Raw genomic sequence first — 12,391 nt, 5'->3', positions numbered from 1 at the left:
CTTTAGAAAAGCCTCCCAAGATATGGCACCTATGAACACAGATGCCATGGTTAATATGAAGCTCACAGGTTCTCTAGATCCACCAAATCACTGAGCTTTAGGGGCATTTAGTTGACATTTGAGTAAGTAAATGTCTTTCTATAGTAGTCGGATCATAGAACATGGACTGAATCCCAACACTAAGAGAAGTAAGGAACTTAAAATATAAAATACTAGAGCCAAGTTTGAGAGGACTGAAATATAACATCATCAATTTACCTCACTGAAACTAGTTCAATATATATACAATGGACACAGCATGGTTCAAACTAGATAGCATCAGCAGATTAAAATACAGATTTAAAAAAAAACTGACATCTGACAATGAAAAAATGCATCACTTTTTAAGAAGGGAAATGAATAACATTAATAAAAAGCAGTTGATTGTAGACCAGGATGTTAGAGCCCTTAGATGATGACTTTATTAGTAAAATAAAGAAGATAAAGAAAAAGGTGGTGTGGTTTAACCCACAGAAACAGTTGACCTGAACAAGGGGGATGCTCTTGGACCCCAGACTGATGGCTGTGTGGAAAGCATGGGACTGACCCATACCCCCTGAATGTGGGTGTTAGTGAAGAGGCCTACGTAATCTATGGGGCCTTGGGTAGTATTTGTCCCTGGTGTATAAATAGACTTTGAGTGCCCATCCTACAATGAGGGATGCTCTCTCTGCCTGAACTCTTGAAGGAGGGCCTAGACCCTACTCTGGATGACATGACAGACTCTGGAGATCCACCATGGAGGGCCTCACCCTCCCTGGGGATTGGAGTGTAGATTGGGTGGGGGACTGGGGAGCCTGGTGGGGAGGGATGGGGAGGAGGGGAGGGAGAGGGAACTGGGATTGACATGTGAAACAAACTTGTTTCTAACTTAAATTTAAAAAAGAAAGAGATAGAAAAAAGAAAAGAAAAAGAAAAAGGTGGTGATAATAAATGCCATTGAGAAACCACCAAAAAAAAGTTGGAATTATACCAAAGACTACAGGGAAATTCTAAAACAACAACAAAATGATGCCAGCTGCTCTTAATGGTAGATAGGGGACTTCAGAAAGAAATGTTTAGAGACACAGAGGCAAATCAGTAGTTATTTAATCTGAAGAACAAAGAGAAGTAAAAAACTATGGGACCTGTGTGAAAATATTAAGTCGTCTAACATGTATATAATTGGGATATCAAAGGGAGAGCTGATACAACAAAAAGCAAGCATATAAACAAACAAAACAAACAGTATTTGAAGAAATAATTAGCCAGACGCTCCAAATATCGATATAAAGAGCCTAATATCTCAGCAGAGTGCAAACAATAAAAACATATGAAAAATGAGAGATTCCCCTAAACACTGTATAATAAAGCTACTAAAAACAACAATTAAAAATACACAAAGAACAAAGAAAACGGGAGGTAGATCTAAGAAGGGAAAAGTATAAGAGAGTGATGAAGAGAACAAAAAAATGCAAAAGAAAGACTGTAAAACAAGAAAGGAAACATACCTGACAATCAAGAATTAAATATCTAAACAAGGCCTGATGCCACAGGCCTATAACCCCACCTCCCCAAGAGGCTGAAGCTGGAGATCACTCTGGAATAAGAGAGAATACCACACCAGCTTGGGCAATTTAATGAGACTGTCTCAGAAAGTAAAAGAAGGCCGGGGAGAGAGCTTGAAGACTTAGCACTTGCTAGTATTCATGGGGTCCTAAATTCAGTTCCAAGGACCAAAAAAAAAAAAAAAAAAGAAAGCAAAAACAATCAATATAAGGAATAAATATCCTTTATGAAGGAAAGCAACCTAAAGACATCTTTAGATTAATGAGATCTAAGGGAATTTCTCAAGAAATTATTGAAGAAACGTCTTTGGGATGGAGAAAAATGGCATCAGATGAAAATTCCCACCTAGGGAAGGAAGGATGACAACCAGAAATTATGACAATATAAACATTTTTAAAACTTTTTCTTTGCGTTTCTCTATGAGAAAATCAACTATATACACACATCTCTTATGGGGTTATGACATTTACAAGTCTGAAACATATCACAATGGTATACATTACAGAGAAGGCACTAAGAAAGAAGGCAGGTATGGATTGACTCCATATGCTTATACATAACTTGAAGAGTAACAACGCTTTCCCTAAGGGATCATGAGAAGGAAAGAACGTATGGTATAAGCCCCAGGGAAACCATGCATCTTGAGGCAAGTGTCAAATGCAGTTACTTTTATAAGACTTATAACATAATTTATAACATTATAATATTTCTCATCAAGGATTTAAGTTAAAGAAAATAACTATATAAAAATAATTGCCGAGCGTTGGTGGCGCACGCCTTTAATCCCAGCACTCGGGAGGCAGAGGCAGGCGGATCTCTGTGAGTTCGAGGCCAGGCTGGACTGACAGCCTCCAAAACAGAGAAACCCTGTCTCATAAAACCAAATAATAATAATAATAATAATAATAATAATAATAATAATAATAATTTGCTGACTTGAACAAGGAGGAGCTCTTGAACCACAGACTGATGGCTGGGAGGCCAGCATGGGACTGATCCAGACCTCCTGAATGTGGGTGTCAGTGAGGAATTCTAGGCAATCTATGGGGCCTTGGGTAGTATCAGTATTTATCCCTGGCATACAAATGGACTTTGGGTGCCCATCCTACAATGAGGGATGCTTTCTCAGCCTGGACTCTTAGGGGAGGGCCTAGGCCCTGCCCTGAATGAAATGACAGACTCTGGAGATCCCCCATGGAGGGTCCTACCCTCTCTGGGGAACGGAGTGGGAATTGGGTGGGAAGTTGGGTAGGCTGGGAGGGTGGGAGAGGGGAGGGAGAGGGACCTGGAATTGACATGTGAATAACTTAAATAAAAAATTTTAAAAAATAATTTGGCCAAAGTAAGTGTTTTTGTTTAATGGTCTATAATGGAAGAAAGATAAAACATGGCAATTTTTTTTTTTTGGTTTTTCGAGACAGGGTTTCTCTGTGGCTTTGGAGGCTGTCCTGGAACTCACTTGGTAGTCCAGGCTGGTCTCGAACTCACAGAGATCCGCCTGCCTCTGCCTCCCGAGTGCTGGGATTAAAGGCGTGTGCCACCAATGCCAGGCAAAACATGGCAATTTATATCCTGAGTGTTATTGTTTCACTTCTAATAAGCTAAGTGTGTTCTAAACCCTTGCTCCAAACCCTTGCTCTGCTTTGCTTTGTGGTATTAAATTTCTCTGTCCCTTAAGAGTCTATGTAGCAAATAGGGAGTTCTATTCAGTCATGGGTCATTTCCTTTTCTCCTTGACATTTTGGATGACTATTTTGCCACTCCATGTAGATTCTTGTACCAAGGACATGAAAGACCAGAGAGAATTATTAAACATCATTGTTTAGTGAGATGTCTTAGGTATTTTAGTGGCTATTGACTATTTTTAAATTATACTAAATACTAGCAATTATAATCTGTAGTAGAAAGTACACCTTCAAAGAACACCATTCTATAATATTATGTTTGTGTTTGTATGGATTCAACCCTCAAAACTTTCAAAGAGCTTTTTATGATAAATCCAGGTACTTTGGAGGAACAGAAATGATAGAATGAATATACATGCATATATATTTATATGTATATGATTTATTAGAGTGGCTTATAGGCTGTGATCTGAATAGTCCAACAATGGCTATCTCTCCAAGGAAAAGAAAAAAAAAAGAATTAGGCATTTTTTTTCACCTATGAGAATGGGTGTCTCATCTAGTCTTCAGTCTATGTTGGAATCTTGAAGAGGTAATTTCTCATACCTGAGAGGGAATGCCTCAACAGTGAAATAAATGAACTTTGTAATGAGAGAAAACAAAAGTATTTCTTCTTCCACGTCCTTCTGTGAGGGCTGCCATCAAAAGGTTTGGTCCAGATTCACAGTGGGTCTTCTGACCTTAAAGACCTGAATTTAGGACATATCTTCCCACCTTAAATAGTCCAATCAAGAAAACTCATCATGGGCATGCCCAACGTCTTAGGGCTTAGTTGACTTCAGATGTAGTAAAATTGACAACCAAGATTAGCCATCACAGACTCTACTCTGCAAATTATAGTCCTCAAATTCAATAATGTAAGTTGGTGACACAGTGACTGATATTCTTGAGTTACATAGGCAGTTTCATTGCTTTACTAGCAATACTAAATGATAATGCAGCATGTTCTTAGGCAATAAAAAAGTCACAGGTGATTTTGTTGTTTTGCTGGTTAAAATGCCACTTTTTACATGCACTCAATGTGTTATAGCTCAGATGGAAAAGTATCCTGGCAGTCAGGAGCCAGAGAATGCTCTGGCAAAGTCATTCTACACAACAAACCTCACACAAGATTTATTGGGAGGGGGGAAAAACAGGAGAGTGGCTGCCTCCACTTGGGTGAGAAGCAGCAGAGAACTGAGCAGAAGACAGGGTTTATATAACTTTTCTTGGGGAGTCAGGTGGGATTTTTAAGTTCCAGAGCTTGGGCTTCTTACTCTGTATGTTGGGGCCAGGGTCCAGCTGTTAGGGCAGTTAGAATGTTCTGTGGGTGGAACCTGACAGTTGGAGGTCCTCAGGCTAGGGGTTTACATCCAATCCTATTCTAACTGGAACCAGAGCTTGAAATGTGATCATCTTAAATACTTTGTTCTTGGCAAAATCTGCCTTCTGATGGACAGACAACTTGTCCTCAAAGATTCTATTTCTGGATCACATTTTTGAAGCGAAACAAAAGGAACTATTGAGTCTAAACAAAGGAACTATTGCAAGAGAATGCTCGTGTTATCTCCATACTGGTAAATCAGCAAACAAACAAACAAACAAATGAGTTTGTTTGCATTGGATTCTGATGAGATCTTAGGTCCCTGTGACATCTGAGGTTGGCCTGTCACTTTGAGGCTTCAGATTTGATTATGTTTCCAAGTCTGCCCTGATTGCTTCAAACAACTTGTTTACTTTTATTCTCAGGCATGGAGCTATCATTGGCTCAGCTCATTTATTCCAAGGTCAAGCCCAGCTCAAAATACTAAAATCCTAGTCCAAATCAGACTTCATTACCCAGGTAGAGTGTTGGGCCTAAGAAAGGCTTGGATGTGAGGCCCAGTGTAACCTCCTGAGCCTGGCTAGAGTTTAGCAACCTGTCTCTAACCTGTAACCTCCATGTGGGGGTGACTCAGCTAGATCTGATGCAAGATTGCTCCCTGCCTAGCTACCTGCCTGCTTGGTGGAATACTATTGGCCCTTAACTCCTCAAGTCACCTTACCCTATCCCAAGATTCCCATCCCCTACCTCAGTCCTATATAAGTTCCTGTGTGTTGGAATAAATCGATATCCTGCTTCGACAGACACCCAACTCAGTGTGGTTTTTTTCTCCCTGGTAACTAACGGGGGGGTGAGAGAACGCTGTGAAGAAATGTATTTAGGAGTGTAAATGACAAAACAGCAACCACACCATTGAGTTGGTGTAGATTTTGACCTTTCTAAAGAATATGGATCTTGGGTGGAAAAACCACATAGAGAAATCCTACGGTTTAAGGCTTTCTCTAGTTGTCTAAGTGGTCTGAAATCTATCTTACTCATAAAGGAGGGAACCAAAGGAGGCATTTGTGTGAAAATTGGCTGGGCAAGGTAGTTTTAAATATGGTAAGACAAAGAGCAGAGGGAATGAAGAAGTAAATTTTGGGTGGTGGGAGAAATGACTACTACACAATCAGATAACATCTGTGTCAGACAAATACATCAGAGAGGGCCAACTGCTTTGAGATACAAACCAAATACTGCCACAAAAAAGTCATCTTTCAGGAAGGTGAATTATTTATCATGTATACTCAAGGGCTACACATTTAGGTTTTTATCTTTCATTTAAAACGGTGTTGTCCTTACCTAAGAATGTAATGACTAATGCTCTTTGGGATGTCATTCCAAATCCTTTTTAAAATATCTGTAAATGATAAAATCAAAACTTCAGTGTTTTCTTACTGCCTATAAAATGTTAGGGATAAAAATGATTTTCAAAACATCAGCCAGAGAATGAACATCTAGGGAATTCAGCTTTGGATGTCTCTCTTTCAAACTAAATAGTTTGTGTATATGTTTTCAGTATGTTCTTTCGGCACCTTTTAATATTAATACTAAGTAATGAATGGTGGGCAGGAAGGAAGGGGTTGGGAGCCACTCGATGCATTTGAAAAGAATTCTTTGTTCTTAGCCTGCTTGGTAGAGTGTCATTTTAAATAAGTGTTAGCTTGGAGGAGGTTTTATTGTTTTAAACCACAAGCTTTATATTACCTTTAAAAAAAAACCAAAAAACAACTCTCAGCCGCAAGTTGGATGCTTCTGGCAACCATACAAATCTAGCACCACCCAGGGAGGGAGTGTGTTTGCCTGTGTGCTCAGTGCTGCCAGGATAGAGGAATGCTGGACACCCAGAGACAAGGGAGGCTGCAGCACACCGCACCCTAGTCCCACACCTCTGGCCTCCTCCTTCTGCAACACACAGGTAAGCACTTGGGAGTGCTGAACTGGGAAGAGCCTGGATAGCCAGCAAGCACTGAAAGTCCAGGGCTCTGCTTTGAAGGTGAGGAGCAAAAGGCTTCCTGGATACTTTCCGGACTCAGGCTAGCTTATGTAGGAAGACTCTTCCTCCAGCCAACATATTCCTGAAAAGTACCTATTGTATTTGATTGTTCTCTGTATCTTTGTGTTTTACATTTTTGCCCACCTTTCTATGTGACATGGAAAGGAATTAAACAGTAACCAAATGCTTATTTATCTGTGACAAATCTGAGTCTGGTTAGGAATCTGCTATTCACTTATATCCAAGAGCTCTAGCATCTTATAGCAGGCTTTGCTGCAGAGCTCTGAAGTACTGTACAATAGAGTTCAGTTCTCCATGTCAGGGTTTTAAATAACCCAAGCGGACCAAAGGGAAGGAAGGCCCTGAGATGATGCTCCCAACACAGCAGACAGGAAATTTTCCGTAATATGTCAAGCATCTCCAAACATAAAACTGTGCTCACCATTTGTGGTCTCTATGCATTTCTGACATTACACATTCTGTTTCCCCCTTCAGATGTCAGAAACTGAGTTGGAAAAGATAAAAGGAAGAACAGCTGAACATTTTGAAAATGACAAAAATGACATTCCTTGGTTAAAGGAAGGTAAGTCACCATCTTCTGGAATTTGCTTCTACTGCTGTAAAAATGCTATTCGCTTACAAAGAGAAGATGGGTCGAGAGGGGCAAGCATGTCCCCGGAGTTCAAATGAGACCAGCATTCTGCCTTTCTGTCATTATACATATGTGACCGGAGCTGCAGTCTGAGCCTCTTCAGTACTGAAATTGTTCTATAGTCTTTGGGTTGCAGCAAACAGATTTCATGGTTCAAAAGACTTACCATAGTCTGTGGTGCAGTGGTTCTCAATCTGAGGGTCGCAACCCCTTGGGTTCACATAACAGTAACAAAATTACAGTTATGAAGTAGTGGTGAAATAATTTTATGGGGGGTGGGAGGTTCACCAATCATGAGGGGCTATATTAAAGGGTCATAGCATTAGGAACATTGAGAACCACTGTTTGTGAGGGGCTGGAGGGGCTGGCTGGGCTGGAGATGTATCTTAGTTCCAAAAAGACAGTGTAATATGAGGATGCAATAATCACCACAGAAAGGAAGGTGTGCTGTCGGCAAGAATGCCTACAAATAGAATCACCATTCACTGCAGTTTAAAGAAGCCACTGTCCCCAGAGGAGGGTGCTGCGACCACAGGACCAACATGCGTAAGAGCACTGCTTGAAATACACACACAAATCAATATGTTCTCCTTTGATGAGTACAAATTAGCGCTGTTTCTGAAAATACGTCCAAGCTCGTGATTAGTTACTAGAAGGAATCTCTTTACAGCTTTTTTTTTTATGGACATCTTCAGGCCTCTTATAAGAACCCAATTTGATATTTTATCTAAATAAGAATATGCGTCTTTCTCATAATGCCATTGAGCTGTTCTGTTACTAAGGAACAGATTTTGCTTTATAAGGTCACAGAAGAGTCTAAGGACTAAGTTGAGAAGATGATACAATCCCAAGACAATATTGATGGCATTAACCACACTGATGTGTTTATTGGCATTTATTGGTGTTGATGCTGAATCATCCTGACCACCCTATGAAGCAGTGATTGTCAATAACTCACCAATGAGAAAACTGAGCCCTAAAGAGTCTAAGGAACTTGCCTAAACTTGCAACATCAGGATGTGTGAGAGCTGGGACAGGATCCCAGGTTATAGAACTTGACAGTACATGGATTTAACCATCACCTCACCAGGCTAAGGGGAAAAGATGGTGTAGTCACCTATAAGCATGGAATGTGCTCCCTAAAGAATGTTTGTCCACTGTATCTAAAGCAGTGCCAACACACACCGTCATCATGTGCTTTATCCTTAATCCCACCCTGCCTCCACCCTCATTTTCAGAGCATTCAACTAAAAATTAATAATTTCTTTTATCTAATTGGGCAATAATCAAGGAATAGTAAGGGCTATTTACTATTTACTTAAGAGACTCCTTAAGAGGCCAGGGAGAAGGTTTGGTCAAGTGCTTGTCATGCAAGCAGGAGAACCAGAGTTTGGATTTCTGATACCTATATCAGAAGGCATGGTGACAAATGCCTGCAATCTCAGTGCTGAGGAACCTGAAAGAGGAGGATCCTCCGGAGGATTGCTTGTCATAGCCAGAATAGCAGAACCAGTGAGCTCCATGTTCCATGAGAGACCCTGTCTCAAAACTTAAGGCACAGAGTAATCAAAGATGACAACCAACACCAACTTTTGGCTGCTTCCCACTTCCCGCACTCCCTCCCCCCACCTTTTCTTCCCTCTTATCCCCCCCCCCCACACACACACATACACACCCCAGAGATTGTATTTCAGATATAGTCATATAAAGTATTTTTGAAATAATTTACTAAAAAAGTTTCAGGGTCAGAAAATTCTGATATATTTTACCCCCAAAATCTTTTGTATGCAAGCTCTCTAAAACAAGATAAAGGGAAAAATATGAACTTGGGTCAAAGACCCACCCCCAGGTTTTTCTTGTGAATGTTAAGTCTGTTAGCTGAAGCTGGCTTTTGCTACTGTATAACATGAAGTTCATATTAGTTAGTTTGATTTTAATTGTTCCACACTGTAGACTTAGGTAGAAATAATGATGAAACCAATACACCAATCATTTCCAAAGAATTCTCTTTAAAAAACTATGTCCATTAAGTACAACTTAGGCATTGAATTCTTGTAATCTATAAGATCTAATTTCCCAGGTGACCTGTTTTTATCCCATTTGGACACTTCATTTAAGCTATACTCAAATTATGTTTACAATATTTCATAAAAGGAAATGGAGCCAGATGCTAGATGACAACATCTTAATTGGGAATTATCAGGATGAGTTAGTTTCGAACATAAATGTCTTTCATTTTTGCTGCTAAGAAAAAGTGTATGGGTTGGCAAAAAAGAAGGTTGAGGGGGGCACTAATGGGCTCAGCATAAAGAATACAGCATCTAAAAGCAGTCATCCATGGCTTTAAATCTCAGCTCAGCTGCTTCCCACCTCTGTGGCCATGGCTTGCTGCTCAGCCATCACAGGCCTTATTTCTTTTGTTGGTGTTAGCCTGTGTGCTTCACATGAAGGATGAGGGTCTATTATTTCTGTTTTTAAAAACATGACTGAAAAACAGTATTTCTGAGGTCTTGGTTTACTCTTGGAAATGTCTGTATTCATAAATGCTGCACATGTTTTATCAGGTTAACTGTGCTCTTATGTTTGTTTCCTAATACAACCTACTCTGCAATAGAGTTGTGCCCATCCTATAGACTGAGTTGAGAAGGATCTGGGTCATACTAAAACTTGTAGACTGATGAATTACAAACAGAATCTCAGACACTTGTCTCTGAGTTGTAAATTCTCTTATTAATATTATGGTACTTTATCAAAATAACTTCCCCAACTCTGTCTAATCAAAATCTACCTCTCCCCTACTGCCCTACTTTAAAGATAATGAAAAGCCTGCTTCAAATTGCTCAGTAAATACTTTCTTCCCTGAATGAACAATATAAATACTTCCTCCACTGTTTCCCTACTCCAGACCTCTTGGTAAATTCTCCCCATTTTATAAGAAGGGATGAAGCAGGTATTCACTGGGGTAGTCAACAAAGAGTACCCAGAGAATCCATAACTTCCACTGATCATTCAACCAGAACTAGACTCACCATCACCACCCTACTGAACACTGGTACTGCTCTACATTTTCATTTTCAGGCAGGTCTACATTCAATGCAGTCTAAGGCAGCATCTGATAAGCACACAATAATAGGAGAGAAGGTATGAGGATGGCAGAAACTAGAACAAAAAGAAACACTCCTTACAAGAAGCTGATGGTTCGATCATCATGATTTTGACTGAAGGTCAACAGTTCTTGCATGACAATTCTTAAGTGGGTCATTCCAGGGTGATGTCAAAGAGCAGAGGAAACCTATACCCAGGGTTACTGAAGATCAACAGTGCTTCAGCAACACTGCTTAAAATACACTAGTTTTAACATGAACTGAATTTTATTTCCTTCTTTCTCAAATTACCTAGAAGTCTACCAAAGAAAGTCGTGTCATCTACAATTTCTAGGCTTCCAAAAGTTCAGACTGAGATAGCTGTATATCTATGAGTTGACATCTATGAACCTATAATCTATCTACCTATCAATCTATCTGTCTGTCTGTCTATCTAACTATCAGTCATTTATATCTATCTATACAGATCTCCTATCAACTATCTATATCTAGGTACCTGTTGATCCAACTATATATCAGTTTAATCACACACATACTCTACTATCATCTATTTATCATCTTCTGTTGTCACGTCTGCTGCGCGGCCTGTGTCCGAGAACGTGCGGAGGGTGTCGGGTATTGAAAACACAGAGACTCGTTCAATGATATAAAGAAAACTTTAAACAGGCTCCAAAAAGGTTCACGAAAAACTTCCTAAGAAAAGCTCCCACCAGAGAAGCTTCTGCTCTCTCCTCTACCCTGGCTGGTTCTGCTCTGACCCCAGAGGTGGATGTGTGTGGGTTTTTGAAGGTGCGGTTAGTCTTTGGACAAGGTCGAGGTCAGGGCGGTTTCCGTGGGAAGGCCTTTCCCAGGAACTTATTGTATCGTTTTTAGTAAACATGTTTTTACTAAACATTGTCTTACAGCTGCCTACTCCCAGGCAGAAGGGGAAGTGGCCAGGAACTTATTGTATCGTTTTTAGTAAACATGTTTTTACTAAACATTGTCTTACAGCTGCCTACTCCCAGGCAGAAGGGGAAGTGGGTCTCTGCTCAAGGTCTGGTGTTCCCACATTCTATCATTCATATATTCTACAATCTCTCTCTATATATCCACTTATATACTTACCTATCTACCTATGCATATAGCTGTATTTTACACATGCGCAATACTCTACCATTTATCTATCTATCTTTCTGTCTTTCTATCTATCTATCTATCTATCTATCTATGATCTATCTCTATCCATCCATCCAACTACCTATCTGAATATGTATCTTTGTATCATCTATCATCTCTCTCATTCCTTGATCCTAATAGAATCAATTTGGGATACAGGTGGAGCCATAGAAAATGTCCCAAAGCATAGGACATTTTACTTTGTAATGAGACTTCTAGGTACAACACTCTGGGAATCTCTGTTCTGAGATAATGAGAGAACAGGATGATATTATGAAATAAGCAGCAGAAAAGATTAGCTTCTTCCCAAAAGTATAGACTCAGAAGATTGCAAACACTGGTCACCATGTGAGGAAAATAAGGCAGTCCTGGTGGCCAAACTACCAGAGTACTTTGGTGTATGATAGCTCATTATTTGTTTATGTGTTAACCAAAATGAAGGGGAAATTAGCAGAGTTCCACCTTGGTTTCAAATAGATAGGCATTGACTCCATGTTGTCCTAGAGATCCGAGATTAACAAGTATATTGAAATATGTGCTCAAAATGGTGTAGGAGAAAAAGAGGAGAAGGGAAAGGGGCAAAGGATGGATCCTTTCAGCAGCCCAAAGCAAGGAAAGCAAGATCTGGATAAAACTCATAGCAAGGACAGGGAGAAAATAGGCCCCAATGTGAAAAACTATATGGAGGAGAAATTGATATAACATAGAAATTGGGGTGGAAATTACAGGTAGAATAAGTTGATGTGCAATACTCCATTAAGTCAGAGAGCATTCTGGGTAAGCATTTCAGTGCTTGTACCTTATACCATTTGATACAGATGAGAAACATCCAGATAAAGGGATGGGAGTCCTGAAATTGTGGCCATT

The 12,391-nt window shown here is 39.9% G+C and overlaps 1 protein-coding gene and 1 long non-coding RNA gene across 3 annotated transcripts in view; one reads left to right on the top strand and one right to left on the bottom strand.

Annotated features, from left to right (window-relative positions):
* The window catches only part of LOC110341078, a 235,200-nt gene that overhangs the window by 17,410 nt on the left and 205,399 nt on the right, over window positions 1-12,391 (bottom strand). The gene's annotated exons all lie outside the window — the stretch shown is intronic.
* The window catches only part of Mdfic2 (MyoD family inhibitor domain containing 2), a 107,631-nt gene continuing 101,667 nt past the window's right edge, over window positions 6,428-12,391 (top strand). The window contains exons 1-2 of the mRNA XM_021227826.2: window positions 6,428-6,532; window positions 7,106-7,193. Coding sequence (XP_021083485.1) covers window positions 7,106-7,193 — 88 coding nt within the window. The 5' untranslated portion in view covers window positions 6,428-6,532. The remainder of the gene's footprint in view (window positions 6,533-7,105; window positions 7,194-12,391) is intronic.

This window comes from Mesocricetus auratus, unplaced genomic scaffold (genome assembly GCF_017639785.1).
Source record: "Mesocricetus auratus isolate SY011 unplaced genomic scaffold, BCM_Maur_2.0 Super-Scaffold_100676, whole genome shotgun sequence".
Lineage (NCBI taxonomy): Eukaryota > Metazoa > Chordata > Mammalia > Rodentia > Cricetidae > Mesocricetus > Mesocricetus auratus.
Note: the sequence above shows the minus strand (reverse complement) of the source record. Positions and strands in the feature narration are given on the sequence as shown.